The sequence below is a fragment of the Eptesicus fuscus genome, chromosome 24, assembly GCF_027574615.1.
Source record: "Eptesicus fuscus isolate TK198812 chromosome 24, DD_ASM_mEF_20220401, whole genome shotgun sequence".
NCBI lineage: Eukaryota > Metazoa > Chordata > Mammalia > Chiroptera > Vespertilionidae > Eptesicus > Eptesicus fuscus.
In genome coordinates, this window is record NC_072496.1 from 10518630 (window position 1) to 10539125 (window position 20496).

The window sequence follows — 20496 nt, forward strand, 5'->3', positions numbered from 1 at the left end:
TCCTTTAGGTCAGATCGTTTACTACATTCTTCTCCGGAATGGAGTGGAATATTTTCGGGGAAGGTCATTGACCTTCTCTGATACAACAGGAATTCAGCCTTTTCAGGAATATTCATACCAGCTGAAAGCTTGCACGGTTGCGGGCTGTGCCCCCAGCAGCGAGGTAAGGGGAGTTTGCCTCATCCCTGGGTGAAGTTATCCGCTGGGAAGACCCTCTAATGTCTAGGTCAAGAGTGATTTGCCCAGCGATAGAATACAGTGTTTCTCTCAATGTTGTGTTGAGGGTGTCCAGGTGGCATTTCAATTGAGTACTAATACTTAAGCATCTTAAACTAGATCACTGGAAGAAAGATTTATCCAAATATCAGTATTTCATAAATAAATAAGAATACTTGAATCCATATATCCTTTTTATCACAGTTTTCTTCCACCAACTCTTTTTTTATTTCTTTAATATATTTTTATTGATTTCAGAGAGGTAGGAAGGGAGGGAGAGATAGAAACATCAATGATGAGAGAGAATCATCGATAGGCTGCCTCCACACTGGGGACTGAACCCACAACCTGGGCATGTACCCTGACTGGGAATCGAACCATGACCTCCTGGTTTATAGGTCAACACTCAACCACTGAGCCACGCTGGCTGGGCCCACTAACTATTTTTAGATGTTATTCTATAAATCCATGATAATTCCCAAACCAATATTCTGTTTAAGGAGGTTTCTATTTAAATAGAATTTTTAAAAAGCTCTTGGAAAACAAAAGTTAAAAAATAAAACAAAGAGCAAAAGAAGCCTAGCATAGAAAATAAAATGTGTGTAAGGGTTCTGCAACAACCTTGCCAAGAAATACTGTAGCCCTGAACTTGGGCAGAGGGATCAGAATGGCGACTCAGAAAGATACAGCAGGTATCAGAGGGTAAGATAGATGGGATTTCATGGTCAACTGTATGCAGAGAAATGAAAGGAGTGAGTCATGGGTACTTTCAAGGTATCTGGCCGGAGCAGTGTGTGGGTCACAGTGCCATCGTGCAAGCAAAGAAAAAATCGAAAGAGGAAGAAGTTAAACATTAAGATTAAAGTTTGGATAGTTTTTAAATACGTATTTAAGAGAAGGAGCCAACAGCAGAGTGGAGGGAGAAAATATTATTTGGTACTTTATGCGAAAATAATGAGTAAGAAGCAGGACTAAGAAGGGAATGAATGGCTAAATGGTTGAGCATCGACTTATGAACCAGGAGGTCACGGTTCAGTTTCTGGTCAGGGCACATTCCCTGATTGTAGGCTCGATCCCCAGCAGGGGGCATGCAGGAGGCAGCCAATCAATGATTCTCTCTCATGATTTATGTTCCTCTCTCTCCTCCCTTCCTCTCTGAATTTGTGTGTGTGTGTGTAACACAAACACACACACACACACACACACACACTGTATATAGGACTGGAGTTTGCTAGAAAGATATATGAGGGAGATTGAAGCAAGCAGTGTTTGACTGTGGTCCAAGCAGAAGACCATAGGTGATGAACATTGGGGAATGCTGAGTGAAATAAAGGCAGAAAACCCCACCCAGGGACTGGGAGAGACAAACCCTCCAGGAGACAATAAAAAGCCATAATCACAGAGGACGCCCAGGAGGAAATAGACTCACATGCAGCAGTTCCAGTCCTTATACGTCATTCAATCTTAAGAGAGACAGCCTCCTCAGACCCTGCACGAGAACTGTCCAAGTCAGTCATTCAGCCAGACTGGGTTCAGCTTTACAGTCCACAGACCCTCGCAGAAACCTGTCACCCCTGGGGCAGATGGCAGCTGATCATCCCAATCAAAAATTAGGGCCTGAGCAGTCCAAGCAAAACCCATCTGTCTGTACAGGCACAGCTCATGCTTACCACTGCCCTCCCCCCCAAAAAAATGGTTAAAAGGTAAAATCAGAGTAAATTCTGTGAAAAACAGCACACAAATGCAACCCCTTTTCTCCCCAAGTCATATTTCGACAACGTTGCACAAGTAACTGGCTGATTTGTTCTTTTTCTTCTCACTTGGTCCTTTCCTAGAACATTGGGGCAGACACGGTAGTGTCGTCCCGGGGATCACAGGAAGCCTGGAAGACAAACGTCTGCCCATGTATACTGTTCAAAGCATGTCGTATGCAAGCGAGTTCAGATGTGGCTTTTGGCTGCATGTTTACCAGTGCTTAACATGTACAAAATCAGGCTGTTAAGATGCAGAGACACTCCTGGGCCATATGGGAGAGAGTTATCAAGAGTTCTCCAGGCTGACAGTCTGCCAGCCAGGTCTCACTCGTTTAAATGGAGGGCTGCTTTCTGCCGTCAGAATGGCTGTTGAGCCTGGATGTGATAAATGGTAGCCAGAGACTTATGGAATGTGTTCAAGGTCGGATTTTATTGTTTCGATAGGATGGGAGGGAAGGAATCAAAGAAAGAGGGTGCCCTTCTCCAAGCCCCTGCTCATGATGTGCCAGGCCAGGCGACAACATTTTAAAACAGTCCAGCCGTTGTGGCTCAATGGTTGAGCGTTGACCTATGAACCAGGAGGTCACGGTTCCATTCCCGGTCAGGGCACATGCCTGGGTTGTGGGCTCGATCCCGGGTGTGGGGTGCGCAGGAGGCAGCCGATCAATGATTCTCTCTCCTCATTGATGTTTCATCTCCCCTTTTCCCTTTCTCTCTGAAATCAATAAAAAACACATTTATTTAAACCAAAAGGGACATTCTCATGGGTGGGCATACCTAGTGCACCCCTGTGATAAAGGCTGTTTGACTCCGTGTTTCAGGTGGCTGTCACTACTCCCCAGGGAGTCCCGCAGAGCGTCCTGCCCCCGAGGATCACAGCCCCCAGGGCCGACGCCCTGCACTTGAGCTGGGATGCCCCCGAGAAACCAAATGGCGTCATTGAGGAGTACCAGCTCCGGCAGGTTGGGAAAGGGCTCATCCACACGGATACCACCGACAGGAGGGAACATACGGTCACAGGTGAAACCTACCGGAAGCGTCTGTCCTTGTGGTTGGGGGCCGAGCATCCCAGGGGCGTGTGTGTGATAGATGAGGTCACTTCGAAAGGACGTGTTCTCTTGACATATGGTCAGATCCCGCTTACCCGCACTAATAGAAGAAGCCACACTGGCAGCAATCAGCCGCAACAGCAGATCACTTCGGAAATCATTTCTGTTTGGCTTTGATATGCATGAGGTGTAGGGTTTTTGCATCAGTCTTCACTTTTTATTCCCCCCAGACAAACAGAAAGAGGCATTTTCATTCCCCAAGGATACACTCGCAGGTACTGGGACGAAGGTAGCCAAGAAAGTATGGAAAGAGCAAGAGGGGAGGGGAAATGAGCAAGAGGCCAACATTTATCTACCAAGTCAGTAATTAATACACAGAATAGTTGACAGTTGACTGGTTGTGACAACTTGTTATTATTAACATCAATTAATAAGTGCATTATTTTTATTGTTTATTATAACAGTTTATAATTAGCTTTGATAGTATAATAACAGTACAGTATAACAGTATAATGTTAGATAATTACTGGTAGTGATTATAATAATAATGAACATGTTTGAGCTTCAGTGTCACTTCTGTAGGAGAGAAGGCTTTTCTGAAGTCCCCAGTCTAGCTGTGGCTTCCCTAACACACCACCACATCACCTGCATTTCATTTTTGTCATCGACTTGTCACTGCCTGATATTTTCGTTGGTTTTCTCCTTGTCTTTTTATGTCTCTTCCCGCTGGAATGTAAGCTGTAGGAGAGCTTCATTCACCAGGTCTTCCGTTTGGTCCATTTGTGTTGTTTTAGATCAATTTAGAGAACACATCACTTGGGGGGATACAGCCATAAAGAGAGAGTTATCTGTTGAAAGAGCAAATAAACCTCATTCAGCAAAACCTGACCAAGTTCATAGCCACCCGGGTGTAGCCCTGGAGGACAGGAATGGTGCTAGGTAGGCATTAGATGACCTAAACCCCGAGATCTATGGAGTGCAGACGCATTTGATCTTCCAGGCAAATTCAGCACCATGGATAGCGGACCAACCACCTTGAACCCAGAAGTGTTTTATATGAGTGACTGTTTTATTGAGGTCACGGAATGAACTCAAATAAGCAAGTGTATTTCACAGTTCATCTCAAAGGTTTGACGAAGAGCTGCCTGGACCCCCTGGGATGAATGCTTTCATTTTCTCATCATTTCCCAAACCTCAGCATTCCCCGGGTAGCAGTGCAACACGGATGAAGTTGTACCTGCAGTCATCCTGGAGCCTGAAATGTAGGTCCTGCGAAGCGACAGCAGGGGAGCGAGCGCCGTGCCCCAGCCCCATTGTCTCCGTGCTTATTTTTAATTACCACCAAGCTTTGGAAACATGATCCCTTAAATGCTTTGTGGGAATAGCGGCGAGTGCACTCCTCACGTGCAATCCATAAATTGCTTATAATCCTCTCAAGATGTTAAAAAAAGCATTAAGTAATTGAAGACAGGAAGTCCTCAGTTAATTATTTAGAGGTGTTATCAATGCTCTAAGTAAACCGGCGCGTTTTCTGCTATCTCACTGAGCTGGATTCCGCAGGGACGAGGGAGCAGCGCCATCATCTTCTCATATTCGCTAATGCAAACAGCACATGGCAGCTTGTCAATAACTGGCCTCTTCATATCACCGGTTACCAAACAGGGCCGCCGGCCTGCACCAAACGATCGGGATGTCAGCGACGGCATTGTTTCATTCTGGGTTACCTCCACTTTAGACGGGGGGCCCTCCTCACGTCAGCATCGGGGTGGACGCAGGGAAAGGGGATTAACGAAATAATTAGGGCCACGGAGGACAAAATGAATTAATCATGTCCTCTTTAGCGGCAGACAGGATAAGGGCTTATGTGTCTCTTAACACTAGGGGAAATGTTTTCTTTAAAAAATTCATTAAAAGTTGCTCCGCATTGCATTTCACTTAAAAGGGAAGACACACCAGCACGAAGTTAGCAAGGAGAGGCGTTTGCCTTCCGCCCGCATCCTCTAGGAAGCTCATGAAAGCTCCCTGTGTGGAAAGAGCATGCACAGTGCTCCTTACTAGTATAGCAGAGAGGACCTGTACACGGGCAGACAGATTTCCTGCACATCGCTTTGGGGAAAAGAGAACATAGTTTGACTATCCATGTCACAAAATGGGGACATTCTGTACAGTGAGATTTTACATTTGGATAAGTCGGTATGCTTCCATAGTATCTGTCCTACATTCTGCTGTCATAGCGTTTGTTAGACTTGGTTGCCATATCTTTTTCTCTTGCTTCTGCTCCTAAACCAGTAGGTGAAGCTGCTTAAGGAGAGAGATGATAGCTTCCTGTCTGCCCTTGTCTCACCGGGCCAGGATGGGTACCTGTCACACCACTTAGCACTCATGAAGTGTCAAAATCTTTGTCAAGGGAATAAATGTTGAGTAGCAAACTAGCATCTTAATGCCTGTGTTTAATCTTTATTAGATATAAAAGTGAGATCATCAAGCGCATCTAAATCTCAGGCAGGATGGGCCTCGTAATATGCAAGGCCCAGGGCATAACAGAATGAGGGGTCCCTTGTTCAGAAATCATTAAGCATTTCAAGCCCAGCTGGTGTGGCTCAGTAGCTGAGCATTGACCTATGAACCAGGAGGTAACATTTCCGGTTCAATTCCTGGTCAGGGCATAAGCCAGAGTTGGGGACAATCCACAGTTGGGGGCGTGCAGGAGGCAGCTGATCAATGATTATTTCTTATCATTGATGTTTCTATCTCTCTCTCCTTCTCCCTTCCTGTCAGAAATTAATAAAAACATAAAGATAGGCATGGCTAGTGTGGCTCAGTGGTTGATTGTCAACCCATAAACCAGGAGGTGCTAAGGCAGGTCATTTATCCACAAGGTGTACAATGCTGATGACCACCCGACAAAAACTTCCTAGAGCCGCCCAGACCTCTCAGTAACCAAGTTGATAGAGGCATCTGTGGCATTTCATAGTCTTCAGGGCTATCTGGTCATTCTTTAGAATGTGACAGGTGTCATCGCAGCATACCTGGATGCGTGCTTTGCAGTAGTGCTGGCTGTCCAAAATTAGAACAGACAAAATGCCTTTTCCTGGCAGTTAATCTGGAGATTAAACCTGAGAAACAAGCTGTTCCGTATAGAGTATATCAAATGTAACTTCCACGGGCCTGGGTTTTGTTTCCCAAATCATATCTTTATAATCCATAGGCAGACTTTTTGTGATATTTAAGAGATATCACCTTCTCTCAAATTGGTCTGTATCCCATTTTAACACACATTTACTCTTAAAGGTAACGTTACTTGGAAGTGTACTTGTAATGAGTGTGGCTTTTTTATGCCTCTTTCCTTTAAAAATAAAGCACATGGTTCCCTGTGGGGAAATCCGTGTAATTTGCAGACACAGTAATCGTCACTGTGCTGCAGTGTTAAATGCCTGCCTCTTCTCCATGCATTTGCCTTTCTCTTCAACAGCTGTTTCCTACTCTTGATTCAGTGCTGTGCGCTTGAGTGATGTTTTCTTTTCTCCTTCTCTTCGACTTCAGGATTAAGTTACAGTCTAAGCGGTTCCTTGGAGATCTCTCTTTATTTCCGTCTTCTCATCCTGATCAATTCAGGAGTACTTTTCAGTTGGTGTGCCCTTTTCATTGCCTGTTGCTGATACTTCATACATATCTCATTTTAAGGGCTACCAATAGAGACTTACTGAAAATGACAGCAAATTCCCATTGAAATGTGTTGGTTTTATTGAGTTGTACAGAGGCATCCATATAGAAGGTCGTCTCATTCATGGAAATCATCTCTGTCTGATGGCAGCAGATATTTTCCTTACAGGATATTTGAACCAAGCCCGTTAGTCATCCAGTCCTCTAGCAATATGAAAAATGCAGGACCTAAGAATGGAATGTGGGGAGTTATAGATTCAGAGATCACCTTCTCTCCCATTGGTCTATAGCCCATATAAGCAAGTCTACACTATCATGCCCTCATAGCCCACATGTTGTGATGGAGCACTTTTGTATGGTTGTCTTCTTTAAACAATATTTCACAAACAATGAACATTTAAAATAGGCACTACATTTTTAGAAACCTCAAAATACCATCCCTACTCTCAAACTGCTTCCATTCTAAGTGAGGAGTAAGCTACTCAGATGAAATGGTGTGACAAGGGTCAAGACCCCCGTTTTTCAGTGAAGACAGGGCCTGGGGGACATCACCAGGCAAACTCAGCTCTTGCCCCTGCAGTCTCTGACCTTCCTTCTCAGATGTTTCCTTCCATTTCTTTTTTGAGCCCTGTGTTTTATCACCTAGCGCATTTCCCCATCAGCTTTTATCAAACATCATGGCTTGGGTATGACTTGGATCTTTCATCACATTCCTCATCTGCAAATCAGCTAAATATCAAAATTGTCCAAATCCTCCCATCACAACCCGATGGAAGATTGCAGTCAAATAAGTATCTGCATCTTTTCCCTGAACTGATAAGGAAACGTGAAGGGCGCGGATGCTGATTCCTGGAGCAGCGCCAGCTACGGCACCTCCTTGCTTTAGCAGAGAACCCAGACCACCGCTCTGATCCTCAGTGAACCCGTCAGTCAGTGGTCTCATTCCTGTAGCGAGCGCCTGCATTGTGCTGGTCGCTCTTCGGAGGGGGCAGTGGTGGGTAAACCAGTGTCCTTGTTCTTTCAGAGCTTAGATTATGGAGGGGTTGACGAACAACAAATAAACAGACATATAACAAAATAGCAGGTAATGTTGAAGGCTAGGAAGGAAGATAGTAATTTGATAAAAAGTGTTGGGTGTCGAAGGTCAAAATCTTTAAAGATGTAGCACTTGAACACATTTGTGTGACGTTAGAGTGACACATGGATGTCTCTGGAGGAAGAAGCACCCCATGCAAAGGACACGGTATGTGAAAAGGTCGTTCAGAGTTCATGTGACAGTAGTGATCATCTGATGCCTGTTACAGCTAAGCCCCATTATTTGACGTACAAACTAAGTCTATTAAAAAAAATTAAGTTTTGGCAACATTTGAATTTTTCCACCAATCAAAACAGGCAAGATTAGACTCAGTATACGTCTTGTTGAATGCTTCTGCGTCTTCAGGCTGCTTCTGCCAACATAATGTGTTGTTGAAGTAACCCATTTCCCCTTCTCAACAGTCTTAGGAGCTACATGCTACCAGGTAGATTTCCCATTTTACAGACCAGTAGATCAAGGTAAAGAAAAGCCAGATTACTTTCCAAGGTCACCAGCCAGGAAGTGGTCAAGTCTAACAACATAGAACTTGTGTTGTAAATGGATTGTCATTTTTCTCCCTGGGATCTTCTTATTGAGCTGCTACTGTGCTGTGTTATTCTAAATACAAATAATAATAATAAGCACTGTCCCCTCATCAAATTATGTTTAATCTGTGTGTAAAGACAAAACGAACATCCCACCCCCCCCCCCCAAAGCACTACAGCAGTAAGTGAGATGGTCAGCTATCTCATGGTGAAGTACAAAGCTTAAAAAAAGAGGGTTAGTTGGTGTTAATATTAGCTGGGTATGGCTCTGGGCTAAAAAGAACATTGAATCTAGCATTCTTTTTTTATTTTTTTTCCGCCCCTATTCATGTAAGAAGCAGTTGCAGAAACTGGGATGGTTAGCCCAGAGAAGAGGCGACTCGGGGGGCATTTGAGAACCGTCCACAAATATTTGAAGAACTGTCATGTGGAAAAGAAATTAGATTTGTTCTGTACGTCCCTAGGGCTGGAAGTGATCGAAAGAGTTCACCACAGTCTAAGGAAGGACTTTGAAACAAAACAAGAACTCTGGAGCTCTCAGCGCGGGATGGGCTCTTTGAGAGAAAGAGGGCTCCTGCCACCTGGGCAGGGCGGCCTCGCCGATGGCCTGTGGTACAGGGGAATGAAGAGAAAGGCGGATGGCTGGATTCCATGGATAAATCTCTTCGAAGGCTGAGAGTTTCTTATTTCATCAGTGATTAATGACGTTTCTATTAATACTGAACTGCTTATGAAGCTCTCATCTTCCTTAAAGGGTGTTTTCTGCTCTTAAAAAAAATTTTTGGATACCGTCTCGGCAGCTCTGCATGTCACTTCTGGTGCCTCGTTGATAATAAATAATCCTCTCCAGATGAACTTGATTTCTTGTTTGCTCTTTCTAGGTCTCCAGCCGTATACCAGCTACAGCTTCACTCTTACAGCTTGTACATCTGCCGGGTGCACCTCAAGCGAGCCTTTTCTAGGTCAGACGCTGCAGGCAGCACCTCGAGGTAATTAAAAATACCCGTGCTTTGGGAGGAGATGTTTTCCTATGGCGATTTTAAGTAAACTCTCTGAACTCTTTTATAACAAACAAGGAAGACGGCCTAAAGTCAGTAGGTAAGAAAGAAAATAATATTCTGGGTTTCCATTCTTCAAGTTTGGGTCAACTATAAGCCTTCCAAGTTAATGCTCACTTTCCATTCTTTATACCTTGTTGATTTGGTGTTATATAAAAGTTATTATTATTTTAGTCTTGGATATGAAATTCCTCCAAAAATCAAAAGCTAGATATTTCTGGAGTTCCTAATATAATAAGCACCATGCTCCCTGCTGACATGGACTAAAATACCCACTGCCATCTAGACCTTGCAGTCAGGTAGAAGTGTATAGGACAGGCACCCAAACCTGTAGGAAGAGGGAGAATCCAAAAGGGGATGTTCCGAAAGAACAGGTGAATCTGAGGAGGGGGTGATGACAACCCATCCGGATACCCAGGGAGATTTCACGGAGCAGTTAGTTGACGTCTGAGAGGGACCACGAGGAATAAGGACGTTGACAAGTGAACAGTGGAAGAAATGTACAAACATGGCTTGAGGGAATGTAAAGTGGGACCGTCACTATAGAAGGCAAATTAACAAACTCTGTTCATTTTGAAATGTTAATTCCCTGTGACATAGCAGTTTTATTTTAATGATCTATGCCAGAAAATGACTTTTCCCACAACTGCACCAGCAGGCCTGAACCAGGGTGTGTATTGAACCGTAATTTGTCTAATGCCAAGTATTAGAAGCAATGTAAATGTCTGTGAGTACGGGAGTTGCTAAATGAATTTGGGTATATTCACATTGTGGAATTGTATGCATCCGTTTAAAAGAATGAGATGAGCCCAGCCAGTGTAGCTTCATCAGCCCATGAACTGGTTCGATTCCCAGTCAGGGCACGTGCCCAGGTTGTGGGCTTGAGCCACAGTACAGGGGCATGAGGAGGCAGCCAATTGATGTTTCTATCTCATCAATATTTCTCTCTCTCTCTCTCTCTTCCTCTCTCTTTCTCCCTCTCTAAAATAATCAATGAAAATGTTAAAATTTTTTAAATGAAAAGATCTGCACATATAAAGAAGTTATAGAACTACATTAATATATTGTATTTTATGTACAAGAAGCACACATAGAAAATAATATGTATTTCTATAGATAGATGCATAGACAAATTCTGGGAGCGTACACACCCATCTGATAATAATGGTTACCTGTGAATTGGGGATTGGGATGGGTGTTATCATTTACTTTTAAGAGAAAAACATGCTCAAAAACTTGGGCTACTGATCAACTAATTATTTTTTAAACTTTATTATTTGCCTGTTCTGCATGTGGGGAAATAGAGGCATAAATAAATTTCTTAACAGAAGTATAATGTTAACTACCATCATAGAGTCCTGAACCGCCTGTCCATTACTCTGCTAATGAAAGGGATTGTTGTACCTCAGAATATTAGACCTGAACTTCCTACCAGTAAATGGGGAATAAAATGGAAAATTCCACGTAGGGACATATGGCTCCTCACCAGGAATTCACTAATGATGTTTTCTATATAAAGAATGCTTCATGTCAAAAAGCTTAGTGTTCCTTTGAAAGGAAGAAACCAGCAGTGGATTTTTTGGAAAGGTAAACTATCAAATGGATACTTTGATGATAATGGATAATTTCTGAAGGATCTACCAGCCACTTTTGGCTGAAACTCAAACCTGATAAAATAACAGGGTCTCTTCCTCCGGTTTACTCGTGAAATCCATACATTTAAATTCTTAGAAGATAAGTGTCTATTTCCTCACAAACCCAACAGCAGTTCTTTTGAAAGAACTCAGATTTCCTGACTTAAAAATTATAGCTTTCAACAGCGCAGGGGAGTGTGAGCTGAGAAATGCTATCCTTGACTTCCTTTTTCTTTAACTTTATGCACCTTTCCTTGAACACAAATAGCTGTGCAAAGGAGTAATAAACGAAATGGGCTTTCCTGCACAGGAGAAACAATGGATTTAGAATCCATTTTCTGGCTGCATAAGTGCCATTTGTGAATAACTTGTATGTGAAATAAATGTAGTCTGTGTGTTTAACTGGGGAGTTGTAGGGAAACCAATCACCAGCAGCATTAAGTTCTGTTGTTGTACTATAAAGTGGAAACAAACTCATCATCTTAAATTAATAACCCAAACACCATTATAAAATGCCTATTTGCGTGAATTAGACGTAGATTGAAGGTCTCACATTTGAGTGTCCTAAGTGGATATGTAGAGAAATAAAAGAAGTGTTTATTCAGAGCCACACTTAGCTCCTCTCATTTCTCTTTCATTTTCAAACAAAACAAAAAAAGAAGAAAAGTGAATGTATATCATGACCTCATTGATCAATTGGACATAATTCTCTACAATTCTTCCCTCATAGAAAATTCCTTTAGTCAAATAGTGGGGTGAATTTGAATTGCTGCTTTCTTTTTAGAATGGCCCAACACTGAAAATGACACAACATTGGGTAGAATGCCAAATGAATAAATTAACAAATAGTACATAGTCCGGATGTCAATTCCTCCCTGACATCATCTAATAGAACACTGGTTCCCTTCACCTTCTTCCAGAAAAAAAAAAAGCCAAGCCACAATAAGTATTGGGGTTTTTCTATTGGAATGAAGATGTTTAAGGACATGAGAGTGGGTAATATTTCATGGCACTCAAGATGAATTTCAAAGGAATTCTTTTTGGGTACTTATGATGTCAAAAGACCCACCAAGTCTTCCTTCTAGAATTTCGCTCTTGTCCTCTCAGCTAGCTTACCCACTCAAGGCAATTTCCCTGGTGCCCATGTATTTTCTTCCCTTGAGCTGCCTTATCTCAGCCCTTCTGTTATGTCGAATAGGTTTTCTACTGCCACCTCCGGCTCCGAGAGGGACAGGTTCTCCATCTTGGACTCATTAAGACATCTCACCAAAGGTGGTCTCACTCTGTCAACGATTCCTTGCAGCTGCCAACACTATCTCCGTATCATTACAGAAGTAAAAACATAGCCCTTGGTTTTTCATATTTCGGGTTCCTCTTACAAACCAAACCAGTGGACACAGGGATGTTGCCAACATGAGCAGAGCTTGTACAAATATGAAACTCAAACTTTTACCTAGAACATGACGTAAACCCAAAATGTTGCTTCATTTTATTTCATTAACTATTCCATACCCACAGGCTGTATTGACTGGGTTAAACTGGAAGCTAAGAAATATTATTTTCCATATCTTGCTGATTTTTAGTACATCCCTTCAAGGTGACTAAGACTTGACTGTGGGAAGAAGATTATGAATGAATTTTTGTACTTTCTCTTAAATCAACAAATTAATATCATGTTAAAGTCAGAACTCTAATTAGTTGGTTGAGTCATCTGGCTGCTGTTGGCAGAGAAACTCAGAAGAAAAAAAAAACGTACACTGTGATTTGTGGGTTTGTCCAAGTATCTAAGGTAGAGCAAGCTTTCAGAACAAAATGAACTGCTTCCGTCTCAGGAACAAGTTGTTCCTTAGACAATCAGCAAGTCTGAGCCATTTTTGAAATCACTCTAAATAAATTGCATTGAATTTCCTGAAAATTTTTCGGGATGCTGCTAAATAAATTGCATTTGAATTTCCTGAAAATTTTTCTTTAAAAGTTTCAGGATCTTACCTGTAACTGAGTAACTTACACGGGAGAGACAGTCAAGCAAAAACTACTCATTAAAGGAACCTAATATTGAACTGGGTTTTTAAAGCTGAAGAAGAGGGTGGCAATGTCCCTTCAGAACATACCTAGGTGACAACATGGAGTGGTGGGATTGAACTTCCTCGTCATTAGGTTCTCCTCTGTACATCTGTAAGAGGACTTGAATGTTTGACCCAGAATGACAGTTATTTGTGCACATATTTTATCCTTTAAACAGAAGGGTAGACACTTAAAAGGAATGAGCCACGTCTTAGTCATCCCTGTCATTGCTGGAACTGCCTGGAAAGCTTAGCATAGTAATTTACAGGAGAGCTATTTCCAACTAATGTGTTCCTTCAGCATTTATTAGGCATTGTGCTATCTACAAAGACTGGCATATAACACAGGGAAGACCCACAGAGCAAACTGTACTGACACATGGAAAGAAGTAAACTGCATGGTCGTAACAGCATGAAGAAAATGATAATATCAAAGAAAGAAGAGGAATACGATGCTAGGAGTGTTAAACGGGAAACAAAAATGGGCGTATGATAGAGAGGAACTAGATTGGGATCATTTTATAGGATTCAAGTTAGAGTTAGGGAAGGGAGGTTAATTAAGACCTCCCTGACAAGATATTTACACACATTGTTGAACTGTGTAGTTCAAATGCAAAATTATCACGGTGTCTTGAGCAAAGTGTTCTAGACAGAGGGAGTGGAAGTGCAGAAGCCCAGAGGTGGGAAAGAACTGGAAACATTCTGGGGAGAAAGGAGTCTTTTGTGGATTGAGAGAAGAGTGCCTGGTAGGCCAGAGTCAGAAAAATGTAGGGCCACCCAGGCTAGCATAAGGAGTTGAAATTACGTGAATCATTTTAAAAGGGTCATATATTTTATAAAGATTACATTGGCCTGACTGGCATGGCTCCGTGGTTGAGTATTGACCTATGAACCAGGAGGTCATGGTTCAACTCCCAGTCAGGCCACATGCGCGGGTTGTGGGCTCAATCCCCACTGGGGGTTGTGCAGGAGGCAGCTGATCAATGATTCTCTCTCATCATTGATGTTTTTATCTCTCTTTCCTTTACTCTTGAAATCAATAAAAATCTATTCTTTTAAAAAGATTGCATTGGCATGCATACACACACACACACACACATATGCCTATATATAGAGAAAGAGGGAGAATGCACTTTTATAAATATTAAAATGAAATATGGCAGTAAAAATATAGAGAACATTATGCATTCAGGGTAGAACCTGCAAGACTTGATGATAGATTGCATTCGAGGGTGTGAAAAGGGAAAGCCTCTAGACTAACTTTTTTGGCCCAATAGACGGACAACATCGGGAAATGAGCAGATTGTAGACAGGAAAACCCGGAGTTCCGTTTTGGATGTTTGAAATTTTCTATATGTAATTAGTCATCCAAATGGAGGTGTCAAGTAGACAGTTAGATTCATGAGACTGACGCTGGGGAGAGAGTTTCAGTCTCGTGATTGGCACTTGGGTGTGTTCCGCATGCAGATGATCCAGAAAACCAAGACTGTGTGGAGATCACGTAGAAAGTGAGTTTTGGGAAAGAGGAGCGAAAAGGAGAGGAAGGGAGGGAAGAGGAAAGGCGATGACCTAGGTCTCTGAGGACTAAGCCACTTTGAGGTCCAGTAGGGGAAACGGACCCTGTGGGGCTGGAGGGAGTGGCCGAAAGAAAGGAGGAAAAGCAACAGCACATGGCGTCAGAGAGGGAAAGAGAAAGGAGGCTTATTTGGTGACGTGGATAATTCAGGTAAATACTAGGCTATGTTGCTTTCACATATTCCCTCAGGTCTTGATTACCAGTACATTCAGAGTAGCAGCCACATCAGAGAAATTTCCCATCCCTACTTGGATGACATTCACTTCGTAAGGGCAATTCAAAAATAAAATAAAGCCATATATATATATATAGATATATATATATATATATATCCCCAAATATGCATTTCCCCTCCAAAGTAAAAAATCTCATTTGCCATGAGATTTGTTTTATCAACAGATAAGAGCATCTGAGTATGCTATGACGTTGATGAGGTGTGTATTGTATCCTAACACTGAAACCTCATTGTGTTATTTTTTGCCAGGCGTGTGGGCGACACCTCGACACATTATCATCAATTCAACAGCCGTGGAATTATACTGGAGCCCGCCGGAAAGGCCCAATGGCCTCATTTCTCAGTATCAGCTGATCCGTAATGGGACCTCGGTTTTCCTGGGGGGCAGCGAGGACCAGCATTTCACTGATCAAAACCTGGCGCCCAACAGCAGGTAAACTAAGAGCAAACTTCGCCAATCAAGCAGTTAGATTTTTAGCCTTTTCAGCTTTGAAAAGAGTGTGTCTCCCACTGAAACAATATTTAATTAGTTAATCTCCTCATTCATTAGCCATTGAATAGCTGATGAGATCATTGAATCCATTTCAGATGTCAATGATCCAAGAGTTAGCTCATTATGTTAGTCTTCAGGATACTTCTTCTAGATGACTTGAAAGCATGAAAATCTTTTAAGTATATAAAAAACACAAAGTAACTTTAAAAATTATCATATCTTCAAAGACATGCATTCCTAAACCAGCATTAAAAGAAATTTAAAGAGTTTTGTTTTACGTCAACTACCTTTTCTTCTGGTGCAATGTTTTCTCTGCTTGCTACACTATCTGTAGACCTGAGTGGTTTTAGGGGGGAAATCCACCTATTTGCACTTCATTTCTCAGCAGAGACAAGATATATTTTAGATCAACAGATGTTTCATTGCCGAGAATAAAGATCAATTTAGTTTTATTGTAGAGAATGGCAGATCAATTTAGAAACATCTTCCTCTAAACATATTTCTCTGAACTCTAACCCATTTAAAAATGGGGAAGATTAATTGGAATCCTCTACAGTGTACTAGCACACTCTAGGATGCTCCTGAAGTCTTGAAGAAAAGCAATGGATTGCTAGAGGGTTAAAAATAAAGTGGCTCAGTGGTTACGTGTCAGCCTATGAACCAGGAGGACACAGTTCCATTCCAGGTCAGGGCACATGCCCAGGTTGCAGGCTTGATCCCCAATGTGGGATGTGCAGGAGGCAGCCAATGGATGATTCTCTGTCATCACTGATGTTTCTCTCTCTCTCCCTCTCCCTTTCTCTCTGAAATCAATAAAAATGTATTATTTAAAATAAAGTGGGGAGGGACAGCAATAGTGATTATCTGCAGGCAATCCTGCCCATACTAGATGAACTACCCAATCGATGGCACAGTTTCTGAACAGGTAACAGGGAGTTTGCAGGTTGCCACAAATTTAGGACTGAGCATGGGTAGAAAAGCCAGCGACCATTGTTCAGATCTCTCCTGCGTTGCCTTGCAGCATTCTTTGTTTTCTGATTTAGATACATTTACAAGCTGGAAGCCACAACGGGAGGCGGCAGTAGTTTTAGTGACGAGTACCTTGTACAAACACCTCTCCTGACACCAGAGGAAATCCCGCCTCCACACAATATCACCGTGATCGGGCCTTACTCCGTATTCGTAACTTGGACCCCGCCAGGTAATAAATAAATACAATAAATACAGTGTGTGTGTGTGTGTGTGTGTGTGTGTGTGTGTGTGTGTAACATTTTAGAGGACATTAATTGCAAGTAGGATTTTATGTATGTGAATTTAGGAAATTATGTTTCCTGAATAATGTAAACAAAATAATCCAAGCCACATTTTTGCAGTTATGCAGCCTAAGTTATATATGCGTATCTACATGTTGATAGATACAGGTTTAGGTGTGTAGGTAGAGACATATAGATACACAGATATATGTTATTCTATCAAAGCAACACTTTATTTCAAGTACCAGAGCCTAAAAATGTCTGCTTCTTCACACATACATCAATGCACCGATTTCTGCTTTCTCGGAATAGCAGTGCTGTCTTGCAACCTACGGCATATTGCTCCTTGGCATTTTAGTAGTTCCATCGTGTTTTCCTGCCACAGAAAATGAGGCCGAACAGAGCCCATCTGTCACCAGATCCAGCCTATTGACTGACAGGTTCTCAGACTCAGACCAGGGTCCTCTACCAGCCAGACTCTCAGAGAGCCATGTGACCAGGCAGGTCCCTGGCTCACCAAGTCACCTGGCTTTTAACATCATCACACCCCTAAGTGGCCATTGATCATCTGAAGACTTCACACTTCCTAAGGATTTGGAAACCTCTTTCTTTTAAGACACCCAAAGTGGGGTGGATGAGGAAACGAGGATTCAGATCCCAGCGATGCCACGTTAAACAGCCATTTTTTCTCTCTGACTTGACGTCACCCCATCTGTAAAATGAGAAAATGGCAGTTCCTGCCTGTATAGGGTCCTTATAAAGACTGAATGAGGTAATATATATAATTGGCATTACCTGGTTTGAAATATTTTAGGTAGTGGCAGTGATTTTCAAATAATTAGTTTTGCCTTTAATTGCTCTCTTTTTAAAAATGTATTTGCTCCAACATTTGCTAGGTCCCAAGGCCCCATTTTCATGACGATAAAACAGCAGGAGTGGGTTAGTCCATTTTTAAGAATTCTTTCATATTTCCCAGTATTTTGCCATTTTTGTTTGAGTTCAACATCCTATATCTGCGTTTAATGAAAAATGTTTCCATTTAGAAAAGGATCATTGTGACATATAATACAACTTTTGCTTCTTTAATAGAATCTTAACTCTTGTCTACCACAAGCTTTGCAGAAATTGCTCATTCTAACCCAGCCCTGGGGCTACTGCAGAAAAGGTTTACACACTAACTCTGCCCGTGTAACCAATGGTTAATAAATCTATAATATCCAGACCTGTCAATCTTTTAGTTTCAGATGCACAAAATCCATTACAGAAACCCTGTAATATATGGGAAGATTAAAATCTTAAATTACACTCTCTTCCCGGTGCCTAGAAGGATTTCGAACTCAGTGAACAGGCAGGTGATTTTGACTCGTGTATAATCTACGGTTGATTTTATTGGGAAGTACCTCATGCTGTGTTTTGATTGGGATAATAAAAATATTTTTCTGTTCCTGGATTGTCACAAATATATATTTTAAACAGGAAGAAAACAAACCTGTAATGACTGTGAGCAGTTTATTTGCTCACAATCAGGAGCTGTCTGGGTATAGATCAGAGCCTCCTGCCATTACAAGATAGTACATCATAGGCAGAGCTGAGAAATGGGCACAGCCACCCATACCTGGAGTTTCTCAACCTGAATGAGCATAAGAATCACCTGTAAAGTTTGTGCAAAGACAGTGACTCAACCCCACATTTACTGAGTACGAATCTCCTGGATAGCCCAATTGGCATGGCTCAGTGGTTGAGCATCGACCTATGAACCAGGAGGTCACGGTCGATTCCTGGTCAGGGCACATGCCCGGGTTGTGGGCTTGATCCCCAGTAGGGGTTGTGCAGGAGGCAGCCAATCAATGATTCTCTCTCATCATTGATGTTTCTGTCTCTCTTTCCCTCTCCCTTCTCTGAAATTAATAAAAATATTTTTTAAAACAAGTTCTTAGATGGAATCGAGGAAGCTAAACCTTTCTTAAAGGTCCCGCAAGATTAGGGACTATGAATCACCCACACCCAGTAAAACTGATTCTCCAAAAACATAAATCAAACCAATTTCCTTTGAATGCCCAAAGTGAAAATAGTGGGAAAATTAACTGGGTGGGGTTTTTTATGTGTGTTTTGGTTTTTGGTCTCTATGGACAGAGGGACCTCACACAAGTAAGTTGCTCAGAGAACTAAGTCAAGGTGGTTGGTTGGCTATAGAAAAATACCTAGGCCTGTGGTCGGCAAACTGTGGCTCAGGAGCCACATGCGGCTCTTTGGCCCCTTGAGTGTGACTCTTCCACAAAATACCACAGCCTGGGCAAGTCTATTTTGAAGAAGTGGCGTTAGAAGAAGTTTAAGTTTAAAAAATTTGGCTCTCAAAAGAAATTTCAATCATTGTACTGTTGATATTTGGCTCTTGTTGACTAATGAGTTTGCCAACCACTGACCTAGGCAATTAAGTGGGTTTTCAGTTTACAAATATCTTGAGATTTCTCTCTGTGAAAGAGAGATGAAATGCCTACTCTGCATTGCTGTTCTGTGAAGTCAGCCAGATAGCATTACAAAACATCTAGCAGGCACTGGGTCCATGCTGGCCATTACTATTCAAATCTGTAGACGATGTAGACCAGGTTGGTTTATTCCCAAACATGTCTTCCCACCTCTCACCAGCTCTGAACCTTGGGTCAGGACTCACACATTGATATGAAAGAGACCAGCAGATCCATGCTGCCTTAACGGGTGAAAATGTATAGAAAATTAGGAAGCAGGTTACTTCACGGTACACAAATGGTTTACTCAGAATAATAGCGACGGATCTCCCTGCTGTTTGAGAATCTAAACATTCAAAATTATTTAAGCTCTGGATGCAGTAATGAGCCTTTCTCATTTATCAAGGTGATGACTGTATTTTGAACTCCGCTAGCCCTTAATCATGTTCTAATTAACAATGTCATCGCACTCAGCACACACTTTTCCTCCCTAAAGATGGTGAGTTATTTAGGCTTAACGCACAATGTCGGAATACTTGTGCTTTTCCTTCCACGTGTATCTCTGAGTCCATTAAAGAAAAGAATTGGCGACAGTTCTTCTACTGAGAAATTTCAATTAATATTGCTTAGGAATATAAATGTTTTTTATTAATCAAGTTTTGATTAAAGGGTAGCTAGCCACAGTATGGCCTTTCTGTAGACACTGGGCCACTTGGTGTCCTGTTAGATCACCGGCTGCAGTGTATTAGATCAGATACTGTCCACTTAAAGGGAAAATGGGCATTCAGATTTCTAAGAATCCATGTTGCATTGGCAAGTGTTTCACTTTTCTTATAACCAAGTGACAAGCAGTGGTGAGTTTCAGGAGAAATGCAGAACTCATATTAGCAAATTCCAATTATAGAACACAGTGTTTTCAAATATAGTGACCATGTTATGCATGAGATCCTCAGACCTTATTCATCTTACAATTGAAGGATTGCACCCTTCCATTTGTGTATCTTTTTTTGAAAAAGGTTTCTTCATGTCCTTTATCCATTTTTTAAATTGGATTATTTTTATTTGTTTGTTTGCTTGCTTTTGTTGTTGCTGTTTTTGCTATTGAGTTGTGTGAGTTCCTTGTATATTTGGACATTTAACCCTTATCATGTATGTAGCTTATATGTATTTCCTACTATTTCTTAGTCTGCTTTTTCATTGTGTTGGTGGTTTCCTTTACTAGACAGAGCTTTTTAGTTTGCTGTGGTCCCACTTGTTTGCTTTGCTTTAGTTGCCTTTGCTTTGGGAGTTTACTAAATGTATCTTACTGTATTGAGTTCTGATATGTACTGGGCATTTTTGCAAGATTAACACATATCTCAGTGAATGCTCAGTGCATCTTGTAGTGGCCTATGGTTTCCCCTATATTACTAATGAG

At 41.8% G+C, this 20496-nt stretch overlaps 1 protein-coding gene across 1 annotated transcript in view; it reads left to right on the forward strand.

The window, feature by feature from the left end:
• The window catches only part of USH2A (usherin), a 407070-nt gene that overhangs the window by 309244 nt on the left and 77330 nt on the right, over positions 1 to 20496 (forward strand). The window contains exons 53-57 of the mRNA XM_054712927.1: positions 9 to 163; positions 2792 to 2990; positions 9184 to 9291; positions 15118 to 15301; positions 16405 to 16562. Of these exons, the coding sequence (XP_054568902.1) occupies positions 9 to 163; positions 2792 to 2990; positions 9184 to 9291; positions 15118 to 15301; positions 16405 to 16562 (804 nt within the window). The remainder of the gene's footprint in view (positions 1 to 8; positions 164 to 2791; positions 2991 to 9183; positions 9292 to 15117; positions 15302 to 16404; positions 16563 to 20496) is intronic.